Here is a 20,076-nt window from a genome sequence, read left to right as displayed (position 1 = left end):
CAGCCTTCGCCCGCCCACCCCGTTGCTCTCGCTGCTTCCCAGCTGGGAAGCGGCCCCCACGCGCGCGCCGCCCGGCCTTCCCCCGCCCACCCCGTTGCTCTCATTGCTTCCCAGCTGGGAAGCGGACCTCGCGCGCGCGCCGCCCGGCCTTCCCCCACCCATCCCGTTGCTCTCATTGCTTCCCAGCTGGGAAGCGGACCTCGCGCGCGCGCCGCCCGGCCTTCCCCCACCCACCCCGTTGCTCTCATTGCTTCCCAGCTGGGAAGCGGACCTCGCGCGCGCGCCGCCCGGCCTTCCCCCACCCACCCCGTTGCTCTCATTGCTTCCCAGCTGGGAAGCGGACCTCGCGCGCGCGCCGCCCGGCCTTCCCCCACCCACCCCGTTGCTCTCATTGCTTCCCAGCTGGGAAGCGGACCTCGCGCGCGCGCGCCGCCCGGCCTTCCCCCACCCACCCCGTTGCTCTCATTGCTTCCCAGCTGGGAAGCGGACCTCGCGCGCGCGCGCCGCCCGGCCTTCCCCCACCCACCCCGTTGCTCTCATTGCTTCCCAGCTGGGAAGCGGACCTCGCGCGCGCACCGCGCGCCCTTCCCCCGCCCGCCCCGTTGCTCTTATTGCTTCCCAGCTGGGAAGCGGACCCCGCGCGCACGCCGCCCGGCCTTCCCCCGGCCACCCCGTTGCTCTTATCGCTTCCCAGCTGGGAAGCGGACCCCAGCTGGGGAAACTCCACCATCTACGCATGCGTGGCCATAGAAAAAAAGGGCACGCATGCGCAGATGGTGGAGTTTACTTCCGGGTTGAAAACTCGCGATATAGCCCTTTCGCGATGCTCGAGGACGCGAAACTCGAGGGATCACTGTATATATATACAGTGGTACCTCTACCTAAGAACACCTCTACTTACGAATTTTTCTAGATAAGAACCGGGTGTTTAAGATTTCTTTTGCCTCTTCTCAAGAACCATTTGCCATTTACAAACCCGAGCCTCCAAAACTGTAACCAGAAAAGGCAGGGAGAAGCCTCTGTGGGGCCTCTCTAGGAATCTCCTGGGAGGAAACAGAGCCAGAAAAGGTGGGGAGAAGCCTCTGTGGGGCCTCTCCAGGAATCTCCTGGGAGGAAACAGAGCCAGAAAAGGTGGGGAGAAGCCTCTGTGGGGCCTCTCTAGGAATCTCCTGGGAGGAAACAGGGCCGGAAAAGACAGGGAGAAGCCTCCGTGGGGCCTTTCTAGGAATCTCCTGGGAGGAAACATGGCCTCCACCCTCCCTGTGTTTTCCTCAGTCACACACATTATTTGCTTTTACATTGATTTCTATGGGGAAAATGGCTTCTTCTTACAAACGTTTCTACTTAAGAACCTGGTCAAAGAACGAATTAAGTTCGTAAGTAGAGGTATCACTGTATTTGAATATTATAAGTTTCCTTTTGCCAATGTGTGTTTGCTATGTATTCCGAAAGGGGAATACAGTGATACCTCGTCTTACGAACTTAATTAGTTCTGTGACCAGGTTCGTAAGATGAAAAGTTCGTAAGACGAAGCAATTTTCCCCATAGGAATCAATGTAAAAGCAAATTATTATTATTATTATTATTATTATTATTATTATTATTATTATTATTATTTATTAGATTTGTATTAGAAATGCTTGCAACCCCATCCCAAAAGTCACCCCTTTTGCCTTGCGCCGCTGGGAATCCCCCGCCTCCAGACTTCCGTTGCCAGCCGAAGCACTGGGATTCCCCTGAGGCTCCCCTCGCTGGGATTCAAAGCAGGCAAAAATGAAGGGATTCATTTAATAATAATATAATAAACTCACTGTGTTTCCTGCTATGGCGTTCATGCAGTACTGGTCAGCATTTTTGAAAATGCAGCCAAGTTACAACATGCTTCTCTGGAAAATTAAACCCCAAACTAATCATAAAGATGGAGAGAAATCTACAGTGAGATTGAGCTCAAAGGACATTAAAATCCTCTTTTCAAGATACCTCTTCTCCACCTTCATCCACTAAAGTCCAGTTTCCAGATTCCGCCCCCGGGGACGAAGGCCTTCGTTCGCTCGGCTTCATATGGCACATAAATTCCGCTCGATTTCTGCAGCAGGTAAAACATGGTGGGCTTTGAAAATTAGGAAGACACACATGCGCAAAATTGGAAAGGGGAAAATATCCCCAAAGGAGAAGAGGTTATCAAGAAAATATTAGATTGCACTGAAATGGATATGATGACAATACGGTTAAAAGACCAAGAAGAATCAGAATTTTATGTAGTATGGAATAAAGTGTATATATGGATAAATAAGAAAAAGAAGAATGTATGACTTACATTTTGTGTTTGATTTAGTCTATAAATGAAAGTTTTTTTATATATATATAAGATCAAATAGAGTTTCTTCTTTTCACTTAAAGTATTAAGTTGACTTAAAGTATTAATAAGGTATTCTTTTTCTGTTTGGAAACTTAACTTCTAGAATAAGCAGGGGTATTGCAACCCCAAATTTATGTTAAATGTATGTTTGTTGGTTTTGTCTTTTTATGAAAAATCCAATAAAGTTTATTAAAAAAGAAAAGAAAAGAAAATTAGGAAGACACATCAACGCATAAGGGAAATTGATAAGTCTCCTTGTTTAGTTTCCACCCATTGCTTCTTCTTTTATCCTCAGGTGCTTTGGAAAATAGCCTGACTCCTTCTTCTTTGTGGCAACCCCTAAGATATTGGAACACTGCTATCCTGTCTCCCCTGGTCCTTCTTTTCATTAAATTAGACATATCCAGTTCCTAAAACCTTCCTTCATATGTTTTAGCCTCCAGTCCCCTAATCATCTTTTTTTGCTCTTTTTTGCACTCTTCCTAGAGTCTCGAGATCCTTTTTGCATCGTGGCGACCAAAACTGAATGCAGTTTTGAGGGGATGCCACAAAGAAGAGAGGGTCAAACAATTCTCCCAAGCACCCAAAGGCTGGACAAGAAGCATTGAAGGGAAACTGATCCCGGAAAGGAGCAACCTGGAATTAAGGAGAAACCTCCTAACAGCGAGGATGGAATGGCTGGCCTTTTAGCAGTTATGGGTGCTCCATTAATGGAGGCTTTCAAGAAAAGAATGGATAGCCATTTGTCTGGTATGGTATAAGCTTGAGTAGAGGGTTGGACTAGAAGACCTCCAAGCAGCGTTCCCTGTAAGTTGCGTGAGTGCGCGTGCGCGCACCCTTTTCCACGGGGGTGCGCTCCCCATCCTGCTGCCTGCCCGCGGGACAAAAGCACTCCCAGCCAGGGGGCTGCGAGAGAGGGCTTTCTCCGTGCGCTTCGGAAATGCCCGCCCCGCCCCTCTCGCAGCCCCTTCACTGGGAGCGCTTTCGTCCCAGACTTTCAGCAAGAGGGCTGCAGTAGAGGCAGGGCAGGCAAGCAAGAGGGGGGGAGAGAAAGAGAGAGAAATGACTCTTGATTTAAAGCATATGGTAAAAAGCACCCAAATAATAACAGAGAAAAAAAAACCCCAGCCGTTTGTGTGTGTGTGTGTGTGTGTGTGTGTGTAAACTGTTGAACCATTTCCAATAGCTCACCTGTTATTGGAAATGGTTCAAGAGTTCAAACACACACACACACACACAAGGGGGGGAGGAGACAGGGATGGAAAAAGAGGAGAAGATAGTAATAATAGTAATAGATTTTGGTTTGGTTTTATTATTAATTTCTTTTAATAAAAAAAGAGAATTTTTTTCTTATTTATTTATTTATTTATTTATTACTTACTTACTTACTTACTTACTTACTTACTTACTTACTTACTTACTTACTTACTTACTTACTTATACTTCTATGCCGCCCAGTCCCAAAGGGACTGTCGCTCAGACACTATACTTTTCCGCCCACACTGGAAAAAAATTAGAGGGAACATTGCCTCCAAGGTCCTTTCCAATTGTTATTGTGTTATTTCTTTCCCCCTGCCCCCCTCCAAGAAACACGTTTTGCACTTTGAACCTACTTGGCAGGAGACATGAGCAAAGCGAGGGCCTGCATGAAGTGAAATACACCAGGTGGGTTACCCAGAACCTGGATCTGAAACAAAAGAGGGACAAGAGTGAAATTAGGGTGTATAATCATAGTAACAGCCGTAAGGATACTATCCTTATCCCCACCCAGTCCTGGGGGAGGAATACTGCAAAATCTCCATTCCCTCCCTACTCCTGAGGGGAGGATACTGCAAAATCTCCATTCCCTCCTCACTCCTGAGGGGAGGGTACTGCAAAATCTCCATTCCCTCCTCACTCCTGAGGGGAGGATACTGCAAAATCCCCATTCCCTCCTCACTCCTGAGGGAAGGATACTGCAAAATCCCCATTCCCTCCTCACTCCTGAGGGAAGGATACTGCAAAATCCCCATTCCGATCACACTCTTGAGGGAGGATACCGCAAAATCTCCATTTTGTCCCTATTCCTGAAGGAAGGATACTGCAAAATCCCCATTCCCATCCCACTCCTGTGGGAAGAATACTGCAAAATCCCCATACCCTCCTCACTCCTGAGGGAAGGATACTGCAAAATCCACATTCCCTCCCCACTCCTGAGGGAAGGATACTGCAAAATCCACATTCCCTCCTCACTCCTGAGGGAAGGATACTGCAAAATCCACATTCCCTCCCAACTCCTGAGGGAAGGATACTGCAAAATCCCCATTCCCTCCTCACTCCTGAGGGAAGGATACTGCAAAATCACCATTTCTTCCCCACTCCTGAGGGAAGGATATTGCAAAATCCCCATTTCTTCCCCACTCCTGAGGGAAGGATACTGCAAAATCCACATTCCCTCCTCACTCCTGAGGGAAGGATACTGCAAAATCCCCATTCCCTCCTCACTCCTGAGGGAAGGATACTGCAAAATCCCCATTCCCTCCCAACTCCTGAGGGAAGGATACTGCAAAATCCCCATTTCTTCCCCACTCCTGAGGGAAGGATACTGCAAAATCCCCATTCCCTCCTCACTTCTGAGGGAAGGATACTGCAAAATCCCCATTTCTTCCCCACTCCTGAGGGGAAGGATACTGCAAAATCCCCATTCCCTCCTCCTGAGGGAAGGATACTGCAAAATCCCCATTCCCTCCTCACTCCTGAGGGAAGGATATTGCAAAATCCCCATTTCTTCCCCACTTCTGAGGGAAGGATACTGAAAAATCCCCATTCCCTCCTCACTTCTGCGGGAAGGATATTGCAAAATCCGCATTTCTTCCCCACTCCTGAGGGAAGGATACTGCAAAATCCCCATTTCTTCCCCACTCCTGAGGGAAGGATACTGCAAAATCCCCATTTCTTCCCCACTCCTGAGGGAAGGATACTGCAAAATCCCCATTTCTTCCCCACTCCTGAGGGAAGGATACTGCAAAATCCCCATTCCCACCCTACTCTGGATCCAGCCAGAGGTAGCATTTTCCAGTTCTCCAAAGGACTCAAAATTTCCACTACAGGTTCTCCAGAACCTTGTCAGTACCTGCTGAATTCCACCCCTGCATTGATTCATTTTGGACTCTGAGCAACCACACAGACAGGTTTTGTCCACCAAGAAAAGCCCACAGCTTAAGAAACATTTCCTCACATAGTAAATCAAGTGTATTCACCTGAACAAACAGAGCAGCCCATTTGCTGACACCAGCTGGACACCGGAGGATGTGGTTTAAGAGGAAAAGGTGGTCTCCTGGAGAAGCCACCCTTTGCAAGATGGACACCTGGAATTATTATTTTATTATTATTATTTTTAAAATTTATATGCCACCCCTCTCTGAAGACTCGGGGCGGCTTACAACATATAAAAATAGCATACATCGAGATATGGTTAATTAAAATTAAAATTAAGAATTAATTAATATACAATGGACAATCACTAATAAAATGGCAGTACTAGTTAAAAGCAATGCGATGGGAGAATTTAGAGAAATAAAACAAGCAGCAATAGAAAGTGCTCAGGCAGTAATAGTTTTGGGTTGGAAGAACGCGACAAAATGGACAATGCAAAATTGGTATAGGTACATGGTGGACCATATTCAATTTGAAATTATGGATAAAAGGATAAATTCGGATAATGAAACTGACTTGAGACAACTGATGGGACGGTGGGACAAAGTAAGAAGATATATGACGAGTAGAATCCGAGACCAAGCTACAAGAAATAAATTGGAATCACTCTATAATATGTAAATAGATATATTGCTCTTGGCTTAAAGTGGGGTTTATAAGAAACACCCCCGATTTGGTGGTGGGGTATGTGTGTGTGTCTGGGTGGTGGGCACATTTCACTATGCACTGTTTTATGTTGTGTGTATATTAAACTTGTTAAAAATTAATAAAAATATTTCTTTTAAAAAAATTAAGAATTACATTTAAAAAACTGAAAAAGCCTATTAGCATACACACATATTATTATTATTATTATTATTATTATTATTATTATTATTATTTATTAGATTTGTATGCCGCCCCTCTCCAAGGACTCAAAGCGGCTCACAACAAGGAAAACAATACAATGAATACAAATCCAATATTTAAAAAACAGTTTAAAAACCCTTATAAAAAACAATCATACAAACCAAACAAACCATGCATAAACCTCAATAGCTAAGAAGTGTGCTAATTTCCCCATGCCTGGCAACATAAGTGGGTTTTCAAAGATTTACGAAAGGCAAGGAGAGTGGGGGCAGTCCTGATCTCAGGGGGAAGTTGATTCCAGAGGGCCGGGGCCGCCACAGAGAAGGTTCTTCCCCTGGGTCTCACTAGACGGCATTCTTTAGTCTACTTAAGAACTTTTCTACATAAGAACCGGGTGTTCAAGATTTTTTTGCCTCTTCTTAAGAACCATTTTCTACTTAAGAACCCGAGCGTGGAAAAATTTCTCAGGAAATTTGGGAGCGGCACGAGGGCCTTGCCAGTTTCCTGCCATTCCCCCTTTAATCCATCTCGGGCTTTTCTGGGCTGCCAGAGGAGGCTTTCGGTAGTGCTTAAGGGGGCTTTGGCAGTCCAGAGCGAACAAAGCATTTTCCTTTCTCTGGGCGCTTGGAGAGGCAATAAACCTCAGTCAGCGCCCAGAGAAAAGAAACGCTCCCTTCGCTCTGGCCAACGACTGTCCTCCTCCTCTTCTTCTTCCTCCTCCTCCCACCCAAATTCTGAGCTTTTATTTCTTTCCTAATGAGTTTTCACACATTATTTGCTTTTACATTGATTCATGTAGGAAAAATTGCTTCTACTTACAAAATTTTCTACTTAAGAACCTGGTCACGGAACGAATTAAGTTCTTAAGTAGAGATACCACTGTATTATTGTTTAGCTGCTGTGTGTATAGAACTGTGTGTTCTGATACTTGGTTTGTATATGATTATTTGATGCATCTGTTCATGAATTGGACTGTTTACTGACTCCTGTATGGAATATATGTAAATAATATCTCTATACTTTTATTAGTCTGGTTTATTGGCTGAATAGCTACCACTGCCACATCTATTCTGTATAAGTTTGTTCCAGGAATATTATACATAATTTAGGGGTCGTGATTTCTGACAGTCTCAAAATGGGAGAGCGGTAGGAAAAGCAAGTAGGATGCTTGGCTGCATAGCTAGAGGTATAACAAGCAGGAAGAGGGAGATTGTGATCCCGCTATATAGAGCCCTGGTGAGACCCCATTTGGAATCCTGTGTTCAGTTCTGGAGACCTCACCTACAAAAAGGCATTGACAAAATTGAAGGGGTCCATAGATGGGCTACAAGAATGGTGGAAGGTCTTAAGCATAAAACGTATCAGGAAAGACTTCATGAACTCAATCTGTATAGTCTGGAGGACAGAAGGAAAAGGGGGGACATGATCAAAATATTTAAATATGTTAAAGGGTTAAATAAGGTCCAGGAGGGAAGTGTTTTTAATAGGAAAGTGAACACAAGACCAAGGGGACACAATCTGAAGTTAGTTGGGGGAAAGATCAGAAGCAACATGAGAAAATATTGTTTTACTGAAAGAGTAGTAGATGCTTGGAGCAAACTTCCAGCAGACGTGGTTGGTAAATCCACAGTAACTGAATTTAAACATGCCTGGGATAAACATATATCCATCCTAAGATAAAATACAGAAAATAGTATAAGGGCAGACTAGATGGATCATGAGGTCTTTTTCTGCCGTCAGTCTTCTATGTTTCTATTTGCAAGCATTCTAACAGGTCCTCTTAAGCCAGGCCTAGGGCTCAATGAAATCTAGCTCTGACTTGTGACCTGGATGTCGACAAAAAACAAGATTCCTCACCAGCCTCCGAAGCCACAAGAGGACATCGCTCTGGAACTGTGGATCTTCTGTGACTCGACGGGTGAAGCTGAAGAGGACGCTGATGCAGTCTTTCAAGGACTCCATGTCTGAAGAAGGGGATTCCACGGTTTTCAGAGCTGCAAAAAAAGTAGGGAAAAATGGTTCTAAGAGACCCATGGAGGTGGGGAAGAGCATAATTTATGGTGATCCTGGTTATTTGGGGTTCTCGGTGCAGAACATGATTAGCATCCTACATCCTATAAAGCCCTCCATAGCACCGGGCCAGTTTATCTCAGGGACCGCCTTCTGCCGCACGAATCCCAGCGACCAGTTAGGTCCCACAGAGTGGGCCTTCTCCGGGTCCCGTCATCTAAACAATGTCAGTTGGCGGGGCCCAGGGGAAGAGCCTTCTCTGTGGCGGCCCCGACCCTCTGGAACCAACTCCCCCCAGAGATTAGAATAGCTCCCACCCTCCTTGCCTTTCGTAAGCTCCTCAAAACCCACCTCTGCCGTCAGGCATGGGGGGATTGAGATATTCTTTCCCCCTAGGCCTCTACAATTTATGCATGGTATGTTTGTATGTATGATTGGTTTTATAACAAGGGTTTTTAACTGTTGTAATATTGGATTTTTACATTCTGTTTTTTGTCACTGTTGTTAGCCGCCCCGAGTCTACGGAGAGAGGCGGCATACAAATCCAATCAATCAATCAATCAATCAATCAATCATAAATAAATAAATAAATAAATAAATAAATCCTAGCTATTTTTGTGACCCGCCAGCAGTCAGTGGAGTTGGCAGAAGAATCAGACAGTGAGGAGGTTGGGGGGGAACTACACGAGTCAAAAGGAGGTTTGTGAAAATTTACTGACCCCTCGCTTCCTGGACATAAATTGTTTCTTACTCTCAAAACGTCGCTACAGAGCACTGCGCACCAAGACAACTAGACACAAGAACAAGAGTCGGGGTGGCGCAGCAGGTAGAGTGCTGTACTGCAGGCCACTGAAGCTGACTTTAGATCTGTAGATCTGTAGGTCAGCAGTTCAAATCTCATCACCGGCTCAAGGTTGACTTAGCCTTCTATCCTTCCGAGGTAGATAAAATGAGGACCTGGATTGTGGGGACAATAGGCTGGCTTTGTTAAAAAGTACTACTGCTAACATGGTTTTTTTATTATTATTATTATTTATTTATTAGATTTATATGCCACCCCTCTGCGTAGACTCCCTGAGTCTAAGAAGAAGGGTGGCATAAAAATTGAATAAATAAATAAATAATTTCCCCCCAAACGCCATCACTCTGCTAAACAAATAATTCCCTCCACACTGTCAAACTATTTACTAAGTCTGCACTACTGTTCCTATTAGTCTTTTCATTGTTCCCAGCAACCATCTACTTTCACTTATGACTGTATGACTATAACTTGTTTATTTATTTATTTATTAGATTTGTATGCCGCCCCTCTCCGTAGATTGTTGCTTCTGTTCTTATGATTTATATTAATATTGATTGTATTTGTATTTGTGTTTTTTAACGTTGGAAAATTAATAAGGATTTTTTTAAAAAAACCAGATGCTTGGCAACTTTGGGAAAGTTAAGGACTACCTGTAAAGGAAGTTTTAGCCTTCAGGGCCAGGGGGGATTTGATTTGACGATCTGGTCCAGGGGTAGGCAGAGTTGGCTCTTCTATGACTTGTGAAGTTCAACTTCCAGAATTCCTGAGCCAATCATACTAGCTCAAGAATTCTGGGAGTTGAAGTCCACATGTCATAGAAGAGCCAACTTTGCCTAGCCCTGGTCTGGTCAATCTAGTGGAGCTGTCAGGTGACCCACCTGCTGAGTCCTGCTGCTGAAGTCCCACCGCCTTTAGCAAGGGAGAGCCCCTCAGCAGGTTGTAAAGGTAAGATTCGACTTGCAAGCGGGACAACACCGAGGTGTACAGGTGCAGAGCCAGGACCTGGTGCAGGTGTTCGGTCTGGGCATCGAAGAGCTTCTTCAGGTCTCCCAAAGCGGCTTCGTTCATCTCCACCGTCTGGTATCGGTGGAAGCCCGACACTTTGCACTGATCGGCACAGACACCCTGAAAGAAGCAGAAGTTCAGCAAAGAAGCTGCAAAACGGTAAGAGGGTGGAGCAGTGGTGAAATCCAACTTTTTTTTTTACTACCGGTTCTGGGGGCGTGGCTTGGTGAGTGTGGCAGGGGAAGGATACTGCAAAAGTATCTCGGAGTTTCCGGAGTTTCCGAATACTTTGAAGAGTGCAGAATGCAGCCACGCAAGCGGTTATTATTATTATTATTATTATTATTATTATTATTATTATTATTATTATTATTTATACACCGCCCCTCTGCGAGGACTCCGGGCGGCTCACAACATATTAAAACAATATACAGTGTGCATATCTAAAAATCCAAGTAATATAGCTAAAATTTCTTTTAAAACTCCAAACATTTAAAATCAGTCATTTCCATTCGCAAAGGAAAAAAATACATGTTTTAGATTCTAGAGTGTATTTTAGATTTAGATTTCTACATGTTTTTGTATTTATTCCTGTCGCGAGCCGCCCTGAGTCTGAGGAAAGGGGCGGCATAGAAATCTAATATATAATTAAATAAATAAATAATAGGTCAGAGATCGTCAACACTCAGAGAGCCATTTGGATCTGTTTTCCACAGAAAAGAAAACACCGGGAGCCACAAAACTCTTCCCAGACTTCAGAGGATCATCAAAACTGCAGGAAAAACAATGGCTGCCAACCTGCCTTTCATTGAGAACCTGTATACAGTTCTACAGTTCTACAGAGGAATCACTGAGTCTGTCATCTGCACCTCTATCACTGTCTGGTTTGGTGCTGCAGCCCAACAGGACCGACACAGACTTCAGAGGAGAATCAGAACTGCAGAAAAAGCAATTGCTGCCAACCTGCCTTCCATTGAGGACCTGTATACTGCACGAGTCAAAAAGAGGGTGGGGAAAATATTTACTGACCCCTCGCATCCTGGACACAAATTGTTTCAACTCCTACCCTCAAAACCTCGCTACAGAGCACTGCACACCAAGACAACTAGACAAAAGAACAGTTTTTCCCCGAACGCCATCACTCTACTAAACAAATAATTCCCTCAACACTGTCAGACTTTTTACTAAATCTGCACTTCTATTTCTACTAGTTTTTCTCATCATTCCTATCATCCTTTTCCTCCCACTTAGGACTGTATGACTGTAACTTGTTACTTGTATCCTAAGATTTTTATTAATACGTTCCCTCGATTTTCGCAGGTTCAAACTTCCCGAAAAGTCTATACCACGGCTTTTCAAAAATATTAATTAAAAAATACTTAATGGGTTTTTTCCCTATACAGTACCACGGTTTTTCCCGCCTGATGACATCATATGTCATTGCCAAACTTTTGTTTGTCTTTAATAAATATTTTTTTAAATAAACTTTAATAAATAAACAGGGTGAGTAATAATCTAAATGGTTGTTAAGGGAATGGGAAATTGCAATTTAGGGGTTTAAAGTGTTAAGGGAAGGCTTGTGATACTGTTCATAGCCAAAAATAGTGTATTTACTTCCGCATCTCTACTTCGCGGAAATTCGACTTTCGCGGGCGGTCTCGGAACGCATCCCCCGCGAAAATCGAGGGAACACTGTATTGATTGTTTCTTCATTGCTTATTTAACCCCTATGACAATCATTAAGTGTTGTACCACATGATTCTTGACAAATGAATCTTTTTCTTTTATGTACACTGAGAGCATCTGCACCAAGACAAATTCCTTGTGTGTCCAATCACACTTGGCCAATAAAATTCTATTCTGTTCTATTCTAAAACGTCGCTTCAGAGCACTGCACACCAAGACAACTAGACACAAGAACAGTTTTTTCCTGAACGTCATCACTCTGCTAAACAAATAATTCCCTCAACACTGTCAAACTATTTACTAAGTCTGTGCTTCTATTACTACTAGTTTTTTCTCATCATGCCTATCACCCATCTCCTCCCACTTAGGACTGCACGATTCTAACTTGCTGCTTGTATCCTTAAGGTTTTTATTAATATTGATTGTTTCCTCATTGCTTATTTGACCCCTGTGACGATCATAGAAACATAGAAGACTGACGGCAGAAAAAGACCTCATGGTCCATCTAGTCTGCCCTTTATACTATTTCCTGTATTTTATCTTACAATGGATATACTGTATGTTTATCCCAGGCATGTTTAAATTCAGTTACTGTGGATTTACCAATCACGTCTGCTGGAAGTTTGTTCCAAGGATCTACTACTCTTTCAGTAAAATAATATTTTCTCATGTTGCTTTTGATCTTTCCCCCAACTAACTTCAGATTGTGCCCCCTTGTTCTTGTGTTCACTTTCCTATTAAAAACACTTCCCTCCTGAACCTTATTTAACCCTTTAAGATATTTAAATGTTTCGATCATGTCCCCCCTTTTCCTTCTGTCCTCCAGACCAAGGTTTCCCAACCTTGGCCACTTGAAGATATTTGGACTTCAACTCCCAGAATTCCCCAGCCAGCATTCGCTGGCTTGGGAATTCTGGGAGTTGAAGTCCAGATATCTTCAAGTAGCCAAGGTTGGGAAACACTGCTCCAGACTATACAGATTGAGTTCATTAAGTCTTTCCTGATACGTTTTATGCTTAAGACCTTCCACCATTCTTGTAGCCCGTCTTTAAGTGTTAAATGAAATTCCAACTCTTCTGTTACTCTGTCCAAAACCAGCTTCCCTAACCCCGCACCTGGGCACTCTCTTGCTTATCTCTGAAAGTCCACAGGCGCTCTTTGATGCTTTCGCCATCCAGGTAAAGGCTTTGCAGTTTGGCTTCAGCCAGCAGCAACTGTTTCCGACACCGGCAGTAATTCAACACCAGCTCATAAAACTCGTGCCGGTCCTGGTAGGCCCTGCTGCCAAATTCCTCCACGTAAGCTTCGACGTTCGCCAGCCAGGAACAGGGCTCCAAAACCTTCAGCTGCTCTTTGGTAAAAGGAATCGGTTCGGGATCTACAGGAAGCACGGGGTACAGTCTTTCCCCAAGGGGCGGCAGCTGGAAGGGGAAACCGGGCAGTTCCTCGGATAACAACGCTGAGAGATCGGGGTATAGCATTTTCAAGACAGGGGTCTCCGTGTGGGTTTTCGCTCCCGTTTGGGGAACGGAGACGGGGGCATGGACCTTTTCGGAGGGAGGGGCAAGTGGATGCTCCACGGGGCTACTACGGGGTGCACTTTCCGTGGGTGGAATATCTTTGGCCAACGAGTCACAGGTCCTCTTGACGTTAACTGTTCCTTCCTTGAGTTCCTGCCCATCCGCTGTTGCAGCGTCTTTCTCCTCCTGCAAATGTTTTGCACCCAGGGGAGGTTGGGTTTGGGGTCCTTCATTTTTAGGAGTGAGCACGCTCGGTGGCACTTGGGTGTCCGTGTTCCCGGTTTCCTTCCGGGTTGCTTGAGGGCAGGGCTTAGATTCTGAAACGAGTCCTTCAGACACGCTTTTCTCACGCAAAACCTCTTTGTCAATCTGTTTGCACAAAGGCAGTTCGGCGGTCTCGCTCTCTTTCTCTTCGTTCTTCTTCTTCTTTTCCTAGCGGGAATTAAAACAGTTTTTTAAAACAAAACAAAACTAATCATCAGGAATAAAGGCACAATGGAAAATTCCTATTCCATACAGTCAAGTGATAGCAACATTGGTTTTACCCAAATTAGTAAAGATCATTCACCCTTTTTAAAATTAAAAAATATAAATTATTGAAATAGATATATTTAAAAAAACAATATAGAAAAAAAGAACGTAAACACAACAAACAAACACATGTTGACACACACATACACACACACACACAAAGCAATATTCAAGTTAAAATATTCTCATTCATTGAACACATTATCTCCATGGTCATTTTTATGGCTACTAGAGATGGCGGGGGGGGGGGAGAATTAGCCCTGGTGATTTAATTTATATACATTATTTATTCTGCTTTTTACCACCTTAAATCAAACAATATTACAATCTTTCAATCAGGGCGGCATAGAAAGAAAGAAAGAAAGAAAGAAAGAAAGAAAGAAAGAAAGAAAGAAAGAAAGAAAGAAAGAAAGAAAGAAAGAAAGAAAGAAAGAAAGAAAGAAAGAAACCAACCAACCAACCAACCAACCAACCAACCAACCAACCTCTGGTCTTATCGAGGATGGAATAAATTGTAATTTTTACACCTATATTCCTGCATGTTTCGAAACAGCTGAAATAATAGACATGAGAGTAACACACACCAAAAAGCCTGACCAGGCCAAGATCTTTCCTTTCACCTCCAGCTATTGGTATTTTCCTCTCTGTTTAAAGCTATTGCAACGAACGAGGGGGGAGCAAAATCCTTATTTAGCAACTTCTTGTTATTTTGAAATATCTCTCCTCGCTAGCAAAAGACTTCCCTAGTTAATAAAAAAAAGCTGTCTATCACAAGACACACAAGTAAAAAACGGTATGTGCCAAGGAGGGGGGGGAATCACATGAGGGCCATGTTACTCAATTGGCCTTGGTTTTATAACTCCCAACCCTGATCCAGGAAAGGTTTCACAAACCACCATTGTTTTTGAACACCAAAGGGCTCCCAAGTTCCCATAGAGACCGTTTTCTGCCTCATGTATCCCAACGGCCGGTCAGGTCCCACAGAGTTAGCCTTCTCCAGGTCCCATCAAATGGACAATGCCGCCTAGTGGGACCTAGGGGAAGAGCCTTCTGTGTGGTGGCCCCGGCCCTCTGGAACCAACTCCCTCCAGAGATTCATACCGCCCCCACCCTCCTGGCCTTCCGCAAGGCCTTAAAATCCATCTTTGCTGACAGGCTTGGGGCCATTAAGTTTAACATCTAGCCTCATCCGATGAATGAATTTATATGCACGATAGGGTGAAATGGGAGTGATTGGTTTTAAGAAATTAGGTATTTTAGAGTGTGCAAAAGTGTGCAAAATCTCAAGCGTGCAAGTGTCCTTGCACAAGATTTCACTTCCGGCACATATGCACAAGATGAACCTTGCATGGGTGCACATGGCGGGGACGGGAGATACATGCGCATATCCATTTCAGCTACCACACTATAGTGTGTGCCATAACATGTGCAACCCACTACTGGTAGGTTTCCCAAACTTGGCATCTTTAAGACTTGGGGAGTTCCACCCCCAGTATTCTCCAGGCTAATCTGAACTCTGATTTAAACCATAAACTCTGATTTAGTGTGACTACTGTAACACTCTCTACACGGGGCTACCTTTGAAAAGTGTTCGTAAACTTCAGATCGTGCAGAATGCAACTGCGAGAGCAATTATGGGCTTCTCTAAGTATGCCCATGTTACACCAACACTCCGCAGTCTGCATTGGTTGCCGATCAATTTCCGGTCACAATTCAAAGTGTTGGTTGTGACCTATAAAGCCCTTCATGGCATCGGACCAGATTATCTCAGGGACCGCCTTCTGCTGCACGAATCCCAGCGACCGGTTAGGTCCCACAGAGTTGGCCTTCTCGGGGTCCCGTCGACTAAACAATGTCGTTTGGCGGGACCCAGGAGAAGAGCCTTCTCTGTGGCGGCCCCGACCCTCTGGAACCAGCTCCCCCCGGAGATTAGAACTGCCCCCACCCTCCTTGCCTTTCGTAAAGTTCTTAAGATCCATCTCTGCCGTCAGGCATGGGGGAACTGAGACATCTCCCCTGGACCTATATAGTTTATACATGGAATGTTTGTGTGTATGTTTGCTTTTAAATAATGGGTTTTTTAGCGTTTTTTAAATTATTAGATTTGTTCTTACATTGTTCTTGTTATTGTTGTGAGCCGCCCCGAGTCTACGGAGAGGGGCGGCATACAAATCCAATTAATTAATTAATTAATTAATTAATTAATTAATAAAGTAAATAAATAAAATAAAATAATAAAATAAATAAATCATCATCACTGGGGGGGGAAAGCGACTTGTGACCGTTTTTCCACACAACATCCACATGGTCACATGATCAGAATTCAAGGGCCACTGGCATGTACTTCCGACGGTTGCAGTGATTGCCAGATTCACTTCACAACCAGATTACACGAAACTGAAGGAATGTGCTTCACAGTTACGGCAAAGAATGGTCGCAAAACGGGGCGAATCTCCACTTAAGTGACGTTTCCCTTGGCAGCAGAAATTCCGGGGCTCCACTGGGGCAGCAGGTCGAAGGCTTCCTGTATTTCCAGGCCTTTCAAACGAGTCTCTAATCTAGCGATTAAAAATGCAGAGAAGTTGCTGGGCCAAGAAGAAAGCTGCTTTTGTGCCTTTTTTTTTTTTGCAACAGACTGGTCAAAACTGGCAGCTTTTAGGGCTCAATTGTGGTGTTGTGAAGTTGAGGACTACCTGCCCTGCAATTAATATTTTTTTTTTGGGGGGGGGGGAAACAAAAATAGGGGAAGCATCTATGGCGGAAGGGTTCCTTCCCTCTCTTCCTGCCTAAAAAAGAATAAAAATTTGACTTCTATGCAAGAATCTTTTGAGATGAAGTTGTACAGTACATAGTGTCCCATTGTGCTTGTCTCTTGAGAAGCCGGGGTGAAGTGCTTCTCTCAGCTGTAGCGGGGCATCAGAGGTCAGAGATTTCCAGCCCCTCCATGGAGAAGGGAAGGAAAAAGGAAAGAAAGGAAAGAGGAAAAGGAAGAAGGAAAGGAAAAAGAGGAAAGGAAAAAGGGAAGGGAAGAAGGAAAATAAAAAATGAAAGGAAATAATGAAAGGAAAGATAGAAGAGGAAAGGAAAGAAGGGAATGGAGGAATGAAAGAATGAAAGGAAAGAACGAGAGGAAAGGTAGAAGAGGAAAGAAGGGAAGGGAAGGAAAAGGAAAAGAAAGGAAAGAAGGAAAGGGAATGAAAGGGAAGGGAAGAAGGAAAGGAAAGGTAGAAGGAGAAAGAGGGGAAGGGAAGGAAAGAAGGAAAGGAAAGAAAAAGAGAGGGGAGGAGAGGGGAGGGAAGAGACTACAGCAAGAGCTCTGGAATATGGGACTGACTTTCCCAACATCAGCAACCCACTGTCAAATAAACTTCAATTATTTTGCAATAATTACACTAACTTAAATAATGTTGTTACAACTAAAACAACCTTTAAATGTGTTAAATAAGCATTTGTGATTGTTATATTAAATAGGTGCATTTAATATTAATAAAAAAGGAAGATCTCATTATTTTTACAAACATATTTATCTTTTTTTTAAAAAAACCCACACATTAGTTGTCCGCGAGACTTAAAATTACGAATTCGGGTCCGTGGGATTTAAAATTATAATACGGCGGTGATCCCTGAGGTCCAAAAAGTTTGGGGCTCCCTGGGGTAGAAATATCAAATGAAGATGGCCAGCAGAATATTCAAGGCAGCAAGCCTTCTTATATGTTAACAACTTCATTTGTAGGATTCATTTAGTCTTTAATTTTCCCCAGGTAAACACGCCTTTGTGCCAGTGACACATAATCACGGATGTCCTGAAAAAACACACAGCAGCTGCTTTCAGGATCTCCGGGAAAGGTGTGTGCATTTGATAAAATGCCTTTTCTAGAAGCTTCTCATGCGTTCTCACGAGTCTCCGGAGAGGGGCGGCATACAAATCCAATAAATAAATAAATAAATGCACACTGGTGCCACCTCTGCTTGAAGGAGGTCTCGCCAAGAAGTGCGTTCCTACCAATTCGGACCGGTTCTATAGAACCATTAGTAACTTGGCAGCCTGGGTCACTGGAACGGGCAGAAGCCCAGGCCTGTCACACACAAGCTGTTTTCTCGGTGGCGCCAGTGGTGCTGCCATCTTGTTTTTCCCTTTCTGCATATGTGCAGCTTTTTAAAAGCACTGCATGTGGGCGTGCATGGCGCACAATGCGTGGCTCCCCACATGGCACGTCCAGGGACGGGCGGCACCTGGTACGGGTGGCATCGGCGCTCCATTAGAAAAAATGGAGTTGCATGCACATCTCCATGCCCGATGTATGTGCGTGCATGCGCTCATGAGATTTCACTTCTGCGCATGGGTTCGAAGCAAAATCTCTCGCAAATTTCGGCGATTTTTTGCTTCTCTGCATATACGGAAGCAGAAATATCGCCGAAAATTGCCAAAATCATGCGAGATTTTGCTTCAGGCACACGCGCAGCGAGGAGGCTTACCAGTAGTTGCCAGTGACGGCAACCCTTCACGGGGTAGATCTCATGATCACCCCTGGTCTCACCCACACCCTGTCCTTCCCTACAGGTAGTCCTTGACTTACAATCACGATTGAAACATAGAAACGTAGAAGACTGACAGCAGAAAAAGACCTCCTGGTCCATCTACTCTGCCTTTATATTATTCCCTGTATTTTATCTTAGGATGGATATATGTTTATCCTAGGTATGTTTAAATTCAGTTATTGTGGATTTACCAACCACGTCTTCTGGAAGTTTGTTCCAAGCATTGACTACTCTTTCGGTAAAATAATATTTTCTCACCTTGCTTCTGATCTTTTCCCCAACTAACCTCAGATTGTGCCCCCTTGTTCTTGTGTTCACTTTCCTATTGAAAACACTTCCCTCCTGAACCTTATTTAACCCTTTAACATGTTTAAATGTTTCGATCATGTCCCCCCTTTTCCTTCTGTCCTCCAGACTATACAGATTGAGTTCATTAAGTCTTTCCTGATACGCTTTATGCTTAAGACCTTCCACCATTCTTGTAGCCCGTCTTTGGACCCATTCAATTTTGTCAATATCTTTTTGTAGGTGAAGTCTCCAGAACTGAACACAGTATTCCAAATGGGGTCTCACCAGCCCTCTATATAGCGGGATCATAATCTCCCTCTTCCTGCTTGTTATACCTCTAGCTATGCAGCCAAGCATTCAATTTGCTTTCCCTACGCCTGACCATACTGTCCGTATGTAAGTATGTATGTATGTACAGTATGTATGTATATTATTTATTGAATTACTGTACTACACTGCTGGTTAGATAGACTTCTCCTCCAGAAAGAAAGCCTTATTGGATTATTATTATTATTATTATTATTATTATTATTATTATTATTATTATTATTACATTTGTATGCTGCCCCTCTCTGTAGACTCGGGGCGGTTCACAACAATAGTGAACACAATGTAAAATACAAATCTAATATTTAAAAAACTAAAAAACACAAAATTAAAAAACATACACACAACATACCATACACAAATTATATAGTCTCATGGATCATATGTCCAAACCCTTCTCTTCTGAAGTTTTTGCTAACACAGATTGAGCCAAAGATTGATTGATTGATTGATTGATTGATTGATTTCTATGCCGTCCTATTCCGAACACTTTTAGTTGCTAAAAGCAAGGCAGTTCAAATTGTGTCCCATTTTACAACATTGTTTGCCATTGTCCTTAAGCGAATCACGGCAGCTTGTGAGTGAATCATGGGGTCATTAAATCAATCTAGATAATCCCCATGACCTTGTCAGAAGTTGCTTGGGAAAGGTGACCACAAATGGATGCACCGGACAGTGCAATTATTATGAAGACACACCTGTTGTCAGATGCCTGAATTTTGATCACCTGATGTTGCAACAGTTGTTAAGTGTGAAAACAGGTCATAAGTCATTTTTTCTAGAGACTTCAAATGGTCTCTAAAGGAAGGGTTAAGTCCAGGATTGCTTGTAACACCCACAAATAACACACACACACACACACACACACACAAATCTGCAAGAAATGAAAAAGGCAAAATTCTCCCAGCAGACTCACTGCAAAAGGATCATCTAGGACAGAGGTCTCCATAGCTGGTTGGAGAATT

The 20,076-nt window shown here is 43.7% G+C and overlaps 1 protein-coding gene across 1 annotated transcript in view; it reads right to left on the bottom strand.

Annotated features, from left to right (window-relative positions):
* Window positions 1-20,076, bottom strand: part of EPG5 (ectopic P-granules 5 autophagy tethering factor) — a 111,975-nt gene that overhangs the window by 88,124 nt on the left and 3,775 nt on the right. Inside the window, exons 2-7 of the mRNA XM_070743629.1 lie at window positions 13,022-13,858; window positions 10,094-10,340; window positions 8,261-8,397; window positions 5,599-5,706; window positions 3,973-4,046; window positions 1,981-2,086 (exon numbers count right to left, since the gene is read on the bottom strand). Of these exons, the coding sequence (XP_070599730.1) occupies window positions 1,981-2,086; window positions 3,973-4,046; window positions 5,599-5,706; window positions 8,261-8,397; window positions 10,094-10,340; window positions 13,022-13,858 (1,509 nt within the window). The remainder of the gene's footprint in view (window positions 1-1,980; window positions 2,087-3,972; window positions 4,047-5,598; window positions 5,707-8,260; window positions 8,398-10,093; window positions 10,341-13,021; window positions 13,859-20,076) is intronic.

Source organism: Erythrolamprus reginae, chromosome 2 (assembly GCF_031021105.1).
Source record: "Erythrolamprus reginae isolate rEryReg1 chromosome 2, rEryReg1.hap1, whole genome shotgun sequence".
Lineage (NCBI taxonomy): Eukaryota > Metazoa > Chordata > Lepidosauria > Squamata > Dipsadidae > Erythrolamprus > Erythrolamprus reginae.
This window is presented reverse-complemented; position numbering and strand designations above follow the sequence as displayed.